This window comes from Bombina bombina, chromosome 4 (assembly GCF_027579735.1).
Source record: "Bombina bombina isolate aBomBom1 chromosome 4, aBomBom1.pri, whole genome shotgun sequence".
Lineage (NCBI taxonomy): Eukaryota > Metazoa > Chordata > Amphibia > Anura > Bombinatoridae > Bombina > Bombina bombina.
This window is the reverse complement of record NC_069502.1, coordinates 434,976,741-434,994,135: the sequence shown is the minus strand read 5'-3', so window position 1 is coordinate 434,994,135 and position 17,395 is coordinate 434,976,741. Positions and strand designations below refer to the sequence as shown.

Genomic DNA, 17,395 nt, shown 5'->3' with positions numbered 1-17,395 from the left:
ATGTAGATGTATGTTCCATTAAATTGTACATAGAAAGATAGATTATGGACTGCACTCACAGGCCACACTGGAGGCCCCACCCACTATATTATAGCATTAAAAAAACAGAATGTACCTCCCATAACATAGACAGCTACCGCTGACTAGGTGAAAACTTTATTATGCATTATCTACTTACAGATATCAAGATACACTCATATTTGATATTGCACCTGTGAAGAGTGGTTCAAATAAAGCAGGCTGGAATCATAAAGTCACCCAGCAAACAGGCCTCCCATGGTACACCAAGAATGTGGGTAGTTATCCTCTGGAACTCTCTCTCCAAGCGAGGGTGTGGGATAAAAAGATGTATAGCAGGTTGTAAGATAAACACATTTATTAAAAATGATTAAACAAGCAACACGTTTCTCAGCTTGCAGGCTGATGAAACAGCCTGCAAGCTGAGAAATGCGATGTTTTAATCATTTTTTTTTTAATTTTCAAAAAGCTTTATTGAATAGCTTAAAGTACACAATAGAAACATAACATAACACAAATCAATTCACTTAAGTGTACAGAGTAGAATCAAGGTTTGTACATATCCAACATATGAATTATTTTTCTTTTCACATAAAAGTCAATTGTATCCAATGAAACAACTTACTTTCTTTTGTACTTAGGGTAAACAATCTCATAGGAGGTATTTTCATCTCATATGCAAAGCAATATAAATCAATACCGTAGCTGAGTATTGCAAGGATGTGTATTCCCTATGTTGCAGTTTAGATGTGTGATGTATGGTAATGATACATTACTCCCAGCAGAATCTGTGTAGCCTGCACATCACATGAGTACAGTACAGAAGTGAAAGAACAGAAGGCAGGAAAAGAGAGAAAGAAGAAAAGAGAAGAAAGGGGAGGTTTTAATCATTTTTAATAAATGTAAGTTTTTACATTTGGTGACTGTATGATTCCAGCCTGCTTTATGTGCACCACTCTTCACAGGTGCAATATCAAATGTGAGTATATCTTGATACCTGAATTGATTACATCATTCTACTGGCAAAACTAGGCTATGTGGCGCCCCTCTTTATGTTTGACATCCACAGATTGCTGACTTTGGGGATTTGGACTTGATATCCCTTCACAAAGAGCTGCCTGAGCCTGGATATATCATTTCACAGGATTTCACATACCACAAGGACTGTTGATATTTGATTATATGTTTATATATATTTTTTTCTATTACCAATATATCTTCTGTGATTTTTTATTTTCCATATGCCTTTTTAAGTACATATTAATGTATGCATTTTTTTAACATATGTCTCGACAATTTTATATCTGTATATGTACAGTATATTTGTAGTTGATCTAGGGCGCCCCCTATACTTAGCTACATGATCTACTTACACATTACTGACAACAAAGCAATTTAAGTGACAGCACACTTATATATTACACTTTGAAGAACAATTACAAAAAATAATTCCATAATCAAAAAGTGTAATAGCACTTACTCTGAATTTTAAATGAGAAATAAAAAAAATTTCTAACAAATTTCCAAATTTCCTTTAATGTTTCCAGTCTCCTGAATCATGTGAGAATCATGAACCAATTACAGACTCATATATGTATTATTATTATTATTATTTATTTATAAAGCGCCAACAGATTCCGCAGAGCTGCCCATGGGTAGAAGGAGAAAAGTACAACGGAGAAACAATACAATAAAAGACAAAATTTTACAGACAAATACAGGGGGAAATGAGGGCCCTATTCCCGTGGGAACTTTATGTATACACTGTTGCACATGCTCAGTAAGACCTGGTGCTTCGTAAAGTGTGCAAATAAAAACATTGTATGCAATGCGATAATGGATGTAAATTGGAAAGTCTCTTAAATTTGCATGCTCTATCTGAATTATTACAGTTTAACTTTAATGTCCCTTTAAAAAACAAAAAAAACCAATATGATAAGTAATAGCCCACTATCATATTGCATGGTGATAGAATTTTGAACAACAACTTCCTGTGAAATGGATTGCTTCTTGTTCGCTCTAAGGTGATGCGCCTATTTTATTTTGTCTGAATGCTTGTTTACATCTTCCCGTGATCTAGCAGATATTTTCTGTTTTTAATGATGTGAAAAAGGGAATATTTGCTTTTCAAACAGTCAGATACATTTCCTGACTGCTTTGCTCGTCTCTTAAATCTGGTGTCTAGTTCTACTATAATGAAACGGCAGTTTCCAGTGGAAAGCAGCTTGTGGAAGATGAGTATTAACTGTAACAACACAGCACAGCTTTGTAGTGGTTTGTCTGTGTTCTCTGACGTCACTGCTGTTTGTCAGGGACAAACTAAATCTTCCTCAGTTCTCATCAGCATCATGTTTGTATTTACAACTTGGAATAAACCTTTTTATTTTGTTGTTTTGAATGTTATTTACTTTAACGTATCTTACATTATGTTCTAACACACTGAACCTTAGTCTTAATCAATCAAAATTACTGTCACTCTAGCCCACAAATAACTGGACAGTTTATTGTAATTTTCTTCCCTTTAATGTATTCACAATAATACATTTTACCTGTAGGAGAGTATTAAAATGTTTACAAATAGCCAATGTACCTTTATTTTGTCATTTGCCATACATACTGGTTATAAAAAAACTATATAATCAAGAAGGTTTAAAAGAAATCACACTCCCAGTAAGGGCTGGGACACAACAGTTTCACTGTAAGGACCTGTTTATTATAACTTCACCATACTAGAAGTGAAAAACGACATTAACAATCGCAGTGGTTACCATCAAGAAATTATAGAAAAAAAGGTCTGTTCCTGTAAGTTGCAAGATGTGTCCCACAGAAAGAAATGGAGCTCACTTGAAAGGGAAACTTTGCTGGGGAGAGTGAAGTTAGCAGGAAACAGGGGGTGCACTATAAAAGTTAAACCCTGCAGCTCAGATACAAATACAAATCAGATTATTCTGCTTTCATCTTATAGTACCTTATAATCGCTTTTATTTTCTTATTCATGTGTTTTTCTATAAAGGTAATAAGTGCTTTGCAGTTTGTGACACAATATCCTTATAGTTTGTGAGAAAAAAATCTGTGAGGGGAAAATGTTTACAGAATATACAGACTGGACATATCTATGTATCTACTCCCTTGAAATGCCCATTAGCAGAGACAGGGGAACTCATTTTAGAATAATACACTTACGGCTAGATTATGAGTTTTGCGTTATGAGGGGTGTGGTATTAACTTGCACGTTACTGTCACCGCTCAATTACCTACAACGCTGGTATTACAGGTTTTCAGAAACCCGGCGTTAAAAGGCAAGAAGTGAGCGTAGAGCAAAATTGAGCCCCATACCGCACTCCAATACCAGCGCTGCTTAAGTGAGCTGGTTGTACGTGCTTGTGCACGATTTCCCCATAGACATCAATGGGGAGAGCCGGCTGAGAAAAAGTCTAACACCTGCAAAAAAGCAGCATAAAGCTCAGTAATGTTGCCTCATTGATTCCTATGGGAAAACAAATTTTATGTTTACACCTAACACCCTAAAATGAACCCGGAGTCTAAACACCCCTAATCTTACACTTATTAACCCCTAATCTGCTGCCCCCGACATAGCCGACACCTACATAATGTTATTAACCCCTAATCTGCCGCTCTGGACATCGCCGCCACTATAATAAACATATTAACCCCGTACTCCCGCATTGCAAACACTAGTTAAATATTATTAACCCCTAATCTGCCATCCCTAACATCGCCGCCACCTACCTATATTTATTAACCCCTAATCTGCCGCCCCCAACGTCGCTGCCACTATACTAAATTTATTAACCCCTAAAGCTAAGTCTAACCCTAACCCTAACACCCCCTAATTTAAATATAATTAAACTAAATCTAAATCAAACCTACTATTAATAACTAAATAATTCCAATTTAAAACTAAATACTTACCTGTAAAATAAACCCTAAGCTAGCTACAATATAACTAATAGTTACATTGTATCTAGCTTAGGGTTTATTTTTATTTTACAGGCAAGTTTGTATTTATTTTAACTAGGCAGAATAGTTACTAAATAGTTATTAACTATTTAATAACTACCTAGCTAAAATAAATACAAATTGACCTGTAAAATAAAACCTAACCTGTCTTACACTAACACCTAACCTAACCCTACAATTAAATAAATTCCCTAAATTAAATACAATTAACTAAATTCAATACAATTAGCTAAATTGCAAAAAACAAACAAACACTAAATTACAGAAAATAAAAACCAAATTACAAGTTATTAAAACTAATTACACCTAATCTAATAGCCCTATCAAAATAAAAAAGTCCACCCAAAATAAAAAAAACCCTAGCTTAAACTAAACTACCAATAGCCCTTAAAAGGGCCTTTTGCGGGGCATTGCCCCAAAGAAATCAGCTCTTTTACCTGTAAAATACAAACAACCACCCCAACAGTAAAACCCACCATCCACACAACCAACCCCCCAAATAAAACTCTAACTTTTTTTTTAAGCTCCCCATTGCCCTGAAAAGGGCATTTGGATGGGCATTGCCCTTAAAAGTGCATTTAGCTCTATTGCAGCCCAAACCACTAATCTAAAAATAAAACCCACCTAATACACCCTTAAAAAATCCTAACACTAACCCCCGAAGATCCACTTACAGTTTTGAAGAGCCGACATCCATCCTCAACGAAGCCGGGAGAAGTCTTCATCCAAGCAGCAAGATGTCCTCAACGAAGCCGGCAGAAGTGGTCCTCCAGATGGGCAGAAGTCTTCACCCAGACGGCATCTTCTATCTTCATCCTTCCGACGCGGAGCGACTCCATCTTCAAGACATCCGGCGCGGAGCATCCTCTTCAATCGACGGCTTCTTCTACAATGAAGGTTCCTTTAAATGACATCATCCAAGATGGCGTCCCTTAGATTCTGATTGGCTGATAGAATTCTATCAGCCAATCGGAATTAAGGTTGAAAAAATCCTATTGGCTGATGCAATCAGCCAATAGGATTGAACTTCAATCCTATTGGCTGATCCAATCAGCCAATAGAATTGAGCGCGCATTCTATTGGCTGTTCCAATCAGCCAATAGAATGCGAGCTCAATTCTATCGGGATGGGATAGGCTGTACCGCTCACTTTTTGGCCTCCCAGGACAAGTTTGTAATACCGGTTCTATGGAAGTCCCATTGAAAAAAGACTATACGCAATTTGCATAAGTTGATTTGTGGTACAGCCAAAAAAGTGTGCGATGCCCCTAAATCTGCAAGACTCGTAATAGCAGCGGTAGTAAAAAAAGCGTTATGAGGCTTAATGCTGCTTTTTTTACTCATAACGCAAGACTCGTAATCTAGCCGTTAGTTTTAAAGCACCTTAAAGGGACAGTTTACACCAATTTTCATATAACTGCATGTAATAGACACTACTATAAAGAAGAATATGCACAGATGCTGATCTAAAAATCTAGTATAAAACCTTCAAAAAACTTATTTAGAAGCTCCCAGTTTAGCACTGTTGATGATGTTTGGCTGGGACACCCACTGAAAGGCTGGGGAAACAATAAGAGCAGACACTCCCCCCTCCCCCATCCCCTGCATTTGATAAGACAGATAACATAAACAGGAGTCTGTAAACGTGTGTATACATCTGACACTGTGGGGCTTGGTTAGGAGTCTGAAAATCAGCACAATGTTCTTAAAAATAAGCAAAACTATACATTGTTACAAAAACACTCCCATATGAGCTATATAAATGGATAATCTACAAAACATGTATGCAAAGAAAAATCTAGTATACAATGTCCCTTTAAGTTGTTTCTTACCTGTGCAATTTCAATTGAATTGTAATTTTTTCGTAACATAAAATTTTTGCAGAACAATATTGGGAGAAAGTGCAGAAGGGCAGCTACCTATCTTGCCTAAAGAGAAATCTGCTTTAGCAATCAGACTTGCAGCATTTTAACTTTTCAATAAATGTGGTCATTTTTTTGTTTTTAATAAGTAAGAGTGACATTGACATAGATGTTTTAAATTTTATATTTTTTAATGGGTACAGCATCTTTATGGATATGCTTTTCATGATATATACAAATGATATATTAAGTAAAAGTTAATGTGTACTGTATAACTAATTTATTTTTGTATAGATGCAATATGAATATATATAATGCATTTACATTAAAAATGTTTACATGCATTGAAATTTGTAATATTATTTCTTCCATAAATACAAATATATGTGTATTTGAAATGCTTTTTTGTATATTGGTCCTCTTACGGACATTGAAGCTGCCCAGTAGTATATAATGTCTATCTAAATACAATTTATTTTCTAAACTGCAAAGGACATTTCTAAAACTTAAACATTTTTAACATTACAATCAATTAAATTTGCCAAAGCCATTTGTATATACTGAATTGTTTCTTTCTTACTACAAAAAAAGCTTAGTGCAGAGCTTATGAATATCATTAATTTAGCTAGTAAAAAAATGAAATATTTAAATATGCCAGACTCTGTATTGTATACTGTATAAGTGTGAAAATATTCTCATTCCATTAACAATGGATTTTTCAATGTCCAAACTCTTCTCACCACTTGTCTTATTTGGAGGAGCCTATCAGAACTTCTACAGTACTCAATGGCTGACTTAAAAAGTCTGAAGTATGAAATTCCAATTCTCCCAAATATTGGAAAACCCGCAATCAGAAGATGGTGGCAAAATCAATGCTAAAAGTATATTGCTTTTAATACAAATAAATACACATTTCATAATACAAAGGAGTTTCATACCTGTTCAAACTTAACATGTAATCTCCCTGTAAAATGTTTAATTAAAGGGAAACAAAAAACAAAATTTTTCTTTCATGATTCGGATATAGCGTACAGTTTTAAACTACTTTCAAATTTTCTTAAATTATCAGTTTTCCTTGATTCTCTTTGTATCCTTTATTGAAGGAGAACTAATGCACTACTGGGAGCTAGCTGAATAGATCAGTAAGCCAATGACAACAGGCATATATTTGCAGCTACCAATCAGCAACTACCTCCCAACTCCTGAGCCTACCTAGATATGCTTTTTAACAAAGGATACCAAAATAATGAAGCAAATTAGATTGAAGTAAAATGGAAAGTTGTTTAAAATTGTATGCTCTATGTTAATCATGACATCATTTTTTAGGGGGTTTGTATCTCTCAAGTTCTTGAGATTTGCATTTGTAAATTGTGCTAACAAGTATTAAATGATTTTAAAATATTTCTTTTGGATGAGAATACTTTGTGGTTTTCCGTAACTAGAGTGTTATAAATAATTTGACCTTTATTTCTGCACTAGCTGAAAAATAATCTATGTACATATGTCAGCCAATGCTTTTTTTTAAAAGTCCTGTAAATTTCTCCATTTGTGAAAGAATTGAAACCCAGTTAAACCTACAAATATGTGATGTATGAGATCACTCCAGGGGTTGTGATTTTACATAACAGCCTGTAGGAGGTACATTTTAGTATTCTCTGGATTTATTGAGTCAGAAGCTTTAAATCCATCTACAGAAATATGTTCCAATATATATGCCATACAGTCTCTACAAAAATGTGGTATTGTATTTTTTTTAGAAAAATGAAAATCAAAAAATAGATTAGACCTTTCAATAGACATCAATGAAAAATAGATTTAAATAGTAATAATTATATCTAGTTTCAATCTAAACAAATGAGTCAGATTAGTAATGTTTTTAAAAGATCTATTAGTATGAAGAAACATTTCTGCTACTTTATTATTTTTTAACCCCTATACAAGTAGGGTTACCAGGTGTCCAGTATTCAACCGGACAATCCAATTTTAAAAGGCTATCCAGTAAAATCTTTACAAAAATACCCGACACTTAAAGGGACAGTGTAGTCAAAATTAGACTTTCATAATTCAGATAGGGCATGGCATTTTTAACAACTTTCCAATTGACTTTTATCATTAAATTTGCTTTGTTTGATTGGTGGTATTTTTCAAAAGCTAAACCTAGGAAGGCTCAAACTGATTTCTAAACCGTTGAAAACCGCCTCTAAGATCAGACCATTTTGAAAGTTAGACAGTACTAGTTCATGTGTGTCATATAGATAACATTGTGCTCACTCCTGTGGAGTTATTTAGGAGTCTTCACTGCTTGGCTAAACTGCATGTCTGTCAAAAGCACTGAGATAAGGGGGCAGTCTCCAGAGACTTAGATACAAGGTAATCACAGAGGTAAAACATATATTAATATAACTGTGTTGGGTATGCAAAACTGGGGAATGGGAAATAAAGGTATTATCTATCTTTTTAAACAATAAAAATTCTGGTGTAGACTGTCCCTTTAAATGTCCAGGTTTTTTTAAAGCATATTAGTGTCACCTAAATGAAACAGGCATCCTATGCTTCAACACATTATCAAATAGGGGGGGGGGAAGTGAGGGGCAGTTAAGGGGGCCATATAATGTTTATGTTTGTTACTGTCAGCCATAAAGTATTAACTTATATGTTACTGGCAGCCAAGGGGTAAAATGACTGCTCAGTTGTCAAAAATATGCATGGTGGGATCAAGAGTAGTAGATAAGGTAAAGCTTTTTTTTTGTTTTTTGGGTGGGGGCATTGTGTGACTCTACCGACCAATATGCATAGTGGGATCAAGAGTGGGAGATAAGGTAGAACTTTTGGAGGGGCATTGTGTGACCCTACTTACCATTGTGCCCAGTCACCGACTGATTGTTCAGTATTTTTTGGTGGACAGCTAGCAACCCTAGCTACAAGACACAAATTCTCAAATGGAGATTTAGCTTTAACATTTCAGTTCTACTTATCTAGAGTAAGGGCTAGATTTATTAAAGCTGAGGCGTACAGGGGCACGTATACGCACCCCTGCACGCCTCAGCTCGGCTGTGGCGGGGTGAAATTACCCGCAGGTAATCAACATTGCACACAAGCGCAATTTTTCGCTTGCGTGCAATCCCGCCCCCTGCCCGTGCACAGCCAATCACGCGCGGGCAGGAGCTGTCAATCTCCTGGGTCGGACTTGACCGAGGAGATTGAATTTCGCCACTTTAGAGGTGGCAAAGAGCTTAGGGAAGCAGCGGTCTGGTGACCGCTGCTTGATAAATTACGGCGAGCAAGTTCTTGTGAGAACTTGCAGCCGTAGGGGCTTGATAAATCGAGCCCTAAGACATTTGGAAAACATTCTGCTTTTGTGCATGTGATATCACTTAGTAACTCTGCATTATCCTGCTATCTCCTCTTCAGCTTATTTGACTCTGTATCTCATAGATCTGTAGTTCAATCAGTAGAAAAAGTACACTTCCTTTGGTTTAAAAAATATATCTACTGATGTTTTTATGTAAAGGGATGTTTTCTTCATTACATCTAAAAAGGAAGTATTTTAAAAAATGTGTATAAAAACACTAGATGTTTCCCTGCTGAATAAACCTTCTTTTTTCCTGTCAGATATGTGGATGGATATCCCTTTCTACAATTACTGCTGTAGGGAATGTGCCTATAAGAGAGAATAGTAGAATTTATTATTAAAAAATAATATGTCCTGTTGCTTTAACTTTTATATGCATGTTACAAAACATTTACCCATAATACTGCTTTAATATGATCTTGTCACACAGGTATCACACAAAGTCATGTATATCAAACACAGTACAAACTGCAGTAATCACACATGAAAATGCACTAGTGAGTGTAAGAAGTGTGGATGTTGCCTATAGCATTTACTTAATGTAAAAGTTATTTAAAAATCAAATGTATATAGGAGCCAGAGAATATGTCTATCTGTTCACATGAGCAAAGACAGTAAATAGCACATAAAGAATACTCCAAAGTTAGATTTTAGAAACAAATTTTTGTCATCAGAGATCCCATGCTCCTGAGATTTGTCAAGTCCTGATGTCAACATTGAATAAAAACGCTCACAATTTATTACACATCAACTGAATAATAATAAAAAAAAAATACTAATACCACTTTGTTAAAAGAGTACACAATTAATCTAGTATCCTTTATTGTCATGCAACATTTTTACCAATGAATGCTGCACAGATTGTAGCAGAAATGTTTGTCTCCAGTTAAAATCTAATGCCAAGCTAGTGTGATATAATGGTTATTGCACTTCTACAGATCAAGTGGTTGAGTTGCCAAATGTCCCAGCTGCCATAGAATTTGTCATTTTAATAAACCTTGTATTTGCTAGTGATATATATATATATATATATATATATAAATAAAATTATTATTTTTCCCGCACTTTTCTACTTATTATGCCCTGCACATTTTCACTTCTAAATCAGGGGAGTAAATTGTACCATGAACGGTTAATTTAAGTATTTTTTGCAATATTTATACTGAATACATTTTGGCTATTTTTTTTTTCTTTTTCAAAAGAAGAGTGCTTGATTCCCTCTCTTTGTAGAAGGGAAATATTATCTTCCACACAATCTAACTTTTTAAGTGGGTAATATTACTGTTTGAGGGTCTGCATCATGTCTATTATGATTATTATTTTTATGGTAAGATGTGTGCCACAGAATATGTGCCAGGTTATCTACCAACAGATCTCTCACTTTTGACCAAAAGATCACAAGACTGTTGTGTGATTTCCCTTTTTAAGCCATATGTAGTAAAGGTAGTATGTGCCCATATAGATCACATTAAAAAAATAATTGACAAAGTAGATACCACCTCTGCAATTTGGACACTCCTGTTATATACAATAAAATAAATAACCCAAGTTTATTTAAAATATGGCTATTTTATTAAACTAATATATTATTTTGCAAAAAATTATAAATAAATGAAAAAATAAAAAAGGTGGTAGTAGATATGTAGAATAATATCCTTAGTCAGATGGTTAAAGCTAAGTAAGGGATTTCAGAAAGATGCTTGGGCTGTCTCATTAAGGGCCCGATGATCTAAAGCTCTCTGCTTTGGTGAGATTAACTAAGGAGTCTCATCAGAACTGTGATGCCAAAGGGATAGTTTACCCTAAAATGTTCTCCCCTTTAATTGGTTCCAAATGACCCATGACCTGCTAGAGTGTTTTCGATTGTTTACAAATAGTTATTTACTTTTATATCAGCATTTGAAATAGCTGATTTTGTCTGTGGTATCCCTACCTATACTGAACGTTTCTATACTTATGTATAGGCTAAATTAAAGCTGTGTAAACAAAGCCAGCTGAAGAAATGATACTCTCAGAAGGAGGTAAGATGATAGGCGAGAAAAGTAATAAAATGTTTATTTCCAATTGTTCTGTCTAAGTATTGGGAGATTTGATTTTGATGGGTTGTGGTGTCAAATAACAAAAACAACTATTTAATATACAAAATCAAACCTAAAGAAGCAATTTTTCATACATTTGATACTGTGCTGCTGGTATAACAAGTCATTGAATGCACATTAAGAGAAAAACAATTTTACAGTTTACTGTCCCTTAAGAGAATTTTAGAAATTTTAGCTTGGGTGTGAAGGAGACACACACATTGCAAAATATTGTTAAATAAAAAAAAAAATCCCAAAGATTTTGTGAGATTTCTCTCCTTGCCCGCAAGTTTTTGTTCAAGCCCTAAATGTGAATCTGTATTCACTGAAAATTGCATTGCACTAATGGATCATAGTAAGATCTGGCTAGGCTATGTGTGTAGGGGAAAAAAGCATATACCAACCATAAGCATGCAGGAAGTAACAAGAAATGATGAGGAGCTTTGTTCCCCTCCTCTATATTTGCATAGTATGAGAAAGTTAGGGTGTAAGGAAGGGGGAGTGTGTGGGCTGAACCCTCTACAAAAGGTGACTCATGGGTCGCTGCCAGCAAAAAGTGCCAGAGTTTGACAAGTGTAATCATTCAAATGTTACCCTATTGCTGAACTGGATGTAACTAAATTACAACGTTATGCCAAAGTCTCAAGACTAAGTAATATATGCGATCCTGTTATACAGAGATATACAGAAGAAAGTAAACATTTACTAAGAAAACATCTGTGAAACAACAGGATTATGATTAGTTCATTCTGAGAAGACCACTTGAGATGCAAAGGGAAACCCAATCCAATAAGATCTCATTCTCTGATGACGAAACAATCACTGCTCATCAGACAGAAACCATAAACCACAAATCGACCACCCTAGTCTAACTTGACTAGCAAGGACTACAGTTTGTGACAGCGCCCCCATATCAGATGCTGTTATACCGAGGGCTGCACTCAGTAGCACTGCGTTATCTGATGGAGGCTGTGCTGCTGCTTCTAATCAGTACTATCTGTGTCAGCTCAGCACTGGGTAAGAACGTGGGTGCATATTTATGTGTGTTTATCATTTCATTTATACAGATATGTTTATCTCTTGTTAATGCATTTTATACATAACAGGCAACAAACTTTTTATAATATCGTATCCCCCTGTAGTTCACATTTTGCAACATAAATCTATTAGGGATATGGTGCTAAATGCATTTAGTTTGATAACTTGATGTTAGTTAATTTATTTATCTAAATAAATAAATAGACAAATAAATAAGACATTTAATGAAACAATGTATTACATATGAGATGGGCATATGCACTGCAAAGCTACTAATACTATTTTAAAAATGGATTTATTTTGGAATTCAGATGTCATTTTCTAACTATTTAAGATCTTTTTTTGGTGTCGCTACATCACAAAAGATCAAGGTGAACTGAAAATTGAAAAATAAAGTTTTAGGTTCCTCATTTATTAATTATTTGGTTAAAAAATGCGGTATGAGCCTTAAATAAAAGCCAAGTAGTTCTGAGGGATCGGCCTTCTATTAACTTGGTTTTAGGACTGTAAAACGGAACATACATCTTTTATCTAGTTTAAATATCAGATTAAGATCAGTTAATAGCAAACATATTTCCATTATAGTCTACTCTACCTTGATTTTTCAAGCAACTACCAGTTTACAAAGTTTACAACTGTCATGGTACCTTAGTCCTTTGTAATGAAAGGGACAGTCTACACTAAAATTGTTATTGTATAAAAAGAAAGACAACGCCTTTACTTCCCATTCCCAAACTTTGCACAACCAACATTGATATATTAAAATACTTTATAACATTTAAACCACTAAATGTCTGACTGTTTCTAAGTCACTATAGACAGCCTCTTATCAAATGCTTTTTTATTTGCTTTTCACAACAAGAGACTGCTAGTTCATGTGGGCCATATAAATAACATTGTGTTAATGCCCAGGGAATTATTTAAGATTTAGCACAACACAGTACTAAATGCAAGTCAATAGATAATAAATAAAAAGTCATGTGATCAGTGGGCTGTCAGAAGATGTTTAGATACAAGGTAATCACAGAGGTAAAACGTATATTAATATAACTGTGTTGGTTATGCAAATCTGGGTAATTGGTAATAAAGGGATTATCTATCTTTTAAAACAATAAAAATGATATTGTAGACTGTCCCTTTAAGCATTGTCAACAATACAATAAAAAAAATGCTGGCTATTACTTAAAATACGTGTTTGCCATGCTTGTACTTATAAGAGAGTACAAAGGCGAACTTCTTATTATAATTCAACCACTCACCCAATGTAGATCGTTGTGCTCACTTGTTTTATGTTTTTATTATTTTGCTTTTTGTTCTTCTTATTAAGTTCTTTACGCAAATTTACCCCTATATTATAATCACACTATATAGACAATAGACCCAAAAGTGGTCTACTCAGCTGCGATATAGATTGAGGATCAATGAATATAGCTCAGACACCCAAATAATGGAGTAATACAGTATTCTTCGACCTAGGAATACTCCACCTCATCTTAAATAGCAAAAATGTTTTTTTAGAGTTTCCTTTTATTGTTCAATAAGCATAATAACCAGACTAAAAACTATGTGAACACTGCACACGCATATGGACTACTATACAGAATGTATTGTGTATCAAATTTGTATGTTTCCATGTGGTGTACATCATATAGATATTTACTCTGTTGTAAAACCTCAATCTTTTTAATAAGCTCTTTCGAAAATAAAAAAAATAATAAAAAAAATTGCTGGCTATAGTAGGATTGCAATATACTGTACCAAGCTGCACAATAAGACTGAGGGGAAATTGAAAGAGAAGGTAAATGTGAAGAGATTTTGTACTGCGGAAGGGTAAAAAAGTGTGTGAATAAGGAATATATACAAAGTTTAGAGAGAAGTTGGGCAGAATGTAAAAAAATATGAAAACCATATGTAAATAATTTTGAACATTGAGATGGTGGGATAATGTCCCTCTGAATGAAGTGCCCCTATCCAGCATGCTATTTTAGAGATAGGGATTAGACACTAGCACCTGGACTTGTTTCACAAATAACATGACACTTACCTACTAAGATTCTAGTTAGGTATCAAAAATATATATAACTGTATACAATTCTGAATAGAAATGAGTTCACTGTATCTTAAACTGCACTTATATTTGTTTTAGATTATACAGGAGGAGGAGAGCTACTGTTTACACATTCACCACAGAAGCAGGTATTCCCTTCTGGAGAGACTGCTGTGTTCATCTGTAATATGTCAGCTTTAAAATACATTCCTGGAGATGTTATGTGGTACAGGACACAAAACAGGACAGAAAAGATTGCTGAATTAAAATCCCAGGAAGGTAGTCGCATATTCATCAAGGCCAACCTAACAATCAAGGAGGCCAGACTCTACATCACAAATCTGACAATAAATGACAGTGGAGAATATAACTGTGGGCTTATAAACGTCTCAGCAGAAAATAAACTCATATTGAGCAACAAATCTAAGTTGCATGTAACAGGTATGTGAGAAAAAAAGTTTAGTTATTTACAAGTGTGTGAGTCTGCACTGACTGTGACCCAGCTTGTGCTAAGTCATCTGAAAGAACTGAATTGGTCAGCTATTCATCTCAGCAGACAAGTCGCTTGTAATATCAAGGTTTTCAAGTTGCATGAGCTTTATGTTAAAATATATTTGTATACCAAAAAGGATTATGTTAAAGCAGTTCATTTTGTTTATGCATCTAAACTGTTGCACATGCATTCATGATTCAGACACAGCTATGACAGTGTTGGCGGCAGATACAAAATGCTAGTAGTCCCCACTGTGCCCTCAATGCCCTTATGTCTTTAGTGAGACTTCCCTTGATTTGAAGAGTAGAGGCCCGAAAACAATATTTCATCTTGCTAAGTACAATTTAGTTTTTTTAAATCTTTTACTTCTGTTAAAAGTAACATTGTAAAAAATGTTGCATTTTTTATCTATCGAATTGAGCACAATTTAAAATATATTCATTTTTGTTACTTAAAAAAGTTATGTGCTTGTGCTGAATAAACATACTTTTCTTATCAAACTTGATTTTCATTCTCTACCAATAGAGCTGCTGGAGTTGTTCTTAACAGATAATTACGCATACAGTATGTTGCGCAGGTAACGTGAATTATTAAAGGGGCAGTCTACTTGAACATATTTATTGTTTAAAAAGATAGATAATCCCTTTATTACCCATTGCCCAGTTTTGCATAACCAACACTGTTATATTAATATACCTGTATATAAGCCCTTGCAGACTGCCCCCCTTATCTCAGTGATTTTTACAATCTTGCATTTTAGCCAATTAGTGCTATTTTTTGTATAACCATTATCATTCTCCAAGAGAGTGAGCACAATGTTATCTTTAAGGCACATTTGAACTAGTACTGTCTGGCTGTTGAGCAAGATTTAAAAAGCTAATAAAAAGCACTGAAATAAGGGGTGGTCTGCAGGGGCATGGAAACGGGCAACCTTAGCGGTTATAATTATATTAATATAACAATGTTGGTTATGCAAAACTGGGGAAAGGGTAATTAAAAAAAAATCAAGAAGACTGTCCCTTTAAGTTTAATTTTAGATTTAAAAAGCATTTGTTTAACTTGTATTTTTTAAATGTTAGTGTTTTCTTTTGTGTTACGTTCATAGACATGATGATGAAAACTCAATACAAGTTTTTATGTTTGCTGCAAATTCTACAACTGTACCTTAGGTGTCTATCTATAGAACAATAACCATACAACTGTACCTTAGGTGTCTATCTATAGAACAATAACCATACAACTGTACCTTAGGTGTCTATCTATAGAACAATAACCATACAACTGTACCTTAGGTGTCTATCTATAGAACAATAACCATATAACTGTACCTTAGGTGTCTATCTATAGAACAATAACCATACAACTGTACCTTAGGTGTCTATCTATAGAACAATAACCATACAACTGTACCTTAGGTGTCTATCTATAGAACAATAACCATACAACTGTACCTTAGGTGTCTATCTATAGAACAATAACCATACAACTGTACCTTAGGTGTCTATCTTTAGAGCAATAACCATACAGCTGTACCTTAGGTGTCTATCTATAGAACAATAACCATACAACTGTACCTTAGGTGTCTATCTATAGAACAATAACCATACAACTGTACCTTAGGTGTCTATCTATAGAACAATAACCATACAACTGTACCTTAGGTGTCTATCTATAGAACAATAACCATACAACTGTACCTTAGGTGTCTATCTATAGAACAATAACCATACAACTGTACCTTAGGTGTCTATCTATAGAACAATAACCATACAACTGTACCTTAGGTGTCTATCTATAGAACAACAACCATACAGCTGTACCTTAGGTGTCTATCTATAGAACAATAACCATACAACTGTACCTTAGGTGTCTATCTATAGAACAATAACCATACAACTGTACCTTAGGTGTCTATCTATAGAACAATAACCATACAGCTGTACCTTAGGTGTCTATCTTTAGAACAATAACCATACAGCTGTACCTTAGGTGTCTATCTATAGAACAATAACCATACAGCTGTACCTTAGGTGTCTATCTATAGAACAATAACCATACAACTGTACATTAGGTGTCTATCTATAGAACAATAACCATACAACTGTACCTTAGGTGTCTATCTATAGAACAATAACCATACAACTGTACCTTAGGTGTCTATCTATAGAACAATAACCATACAACTGTACCTTAGGTGTCTATCTATAGAACAATAACCATACAACTGTACCTTAGGTGTCTATCTATAGAACAATAACCATACAGCTGTACCTTAGGTGTCTATCTATAGAACAATAACCATACAACTGTACCTTAGGTGTCTATCTATAGAACAATAACCATACAACTGTACCTTAGGTGTCTATCTATAGAACAATAACCATACAACTGACTTGTGCAAAAACAAATAGTTTGTTGGAAAATGTTGAGAGAGGTCGGTGAAATGTATCCACGTAAACGCATGCAAAAGTAAAGCTATCATCAAAAATCCTTTATTCAAACACTAAAAACCAATGGTGGACCAGCT

General features: G+C 34.6%; 1 protein-coding gene across 1 annotated transcript in view; it reads left to right on the top strand.

Annotated features, from left to right (window-relative positions):
• Positions 1–16,037, top strand: part of LOC128657529 (hemicentin-2-like) — a 19,713-nt gene extending 3,676 nt beyond the window's left edge. Inside the window, exons 2-5 of the mRNA XM_053711903.1 lie at positions 181–296; positions 14,475–14,816; positions 15,394–15,445; positions 15,974–16,037. Coding sequence (XP_053567878.1) covers positions 181–296; positions 14,475–14,816; positions 15,394–15,445; positions 15,974–16,037 — 574 coding nt within the window. The remainder of the gene's footprint in view (positions 1–180; positions 297–14,474; positions 14,817–15,393; positions 15,446–15,973) is intronic.
• The last annotated feature ends 1,358 nt before the right edge of the window (positions 16,038–17,395 follow it).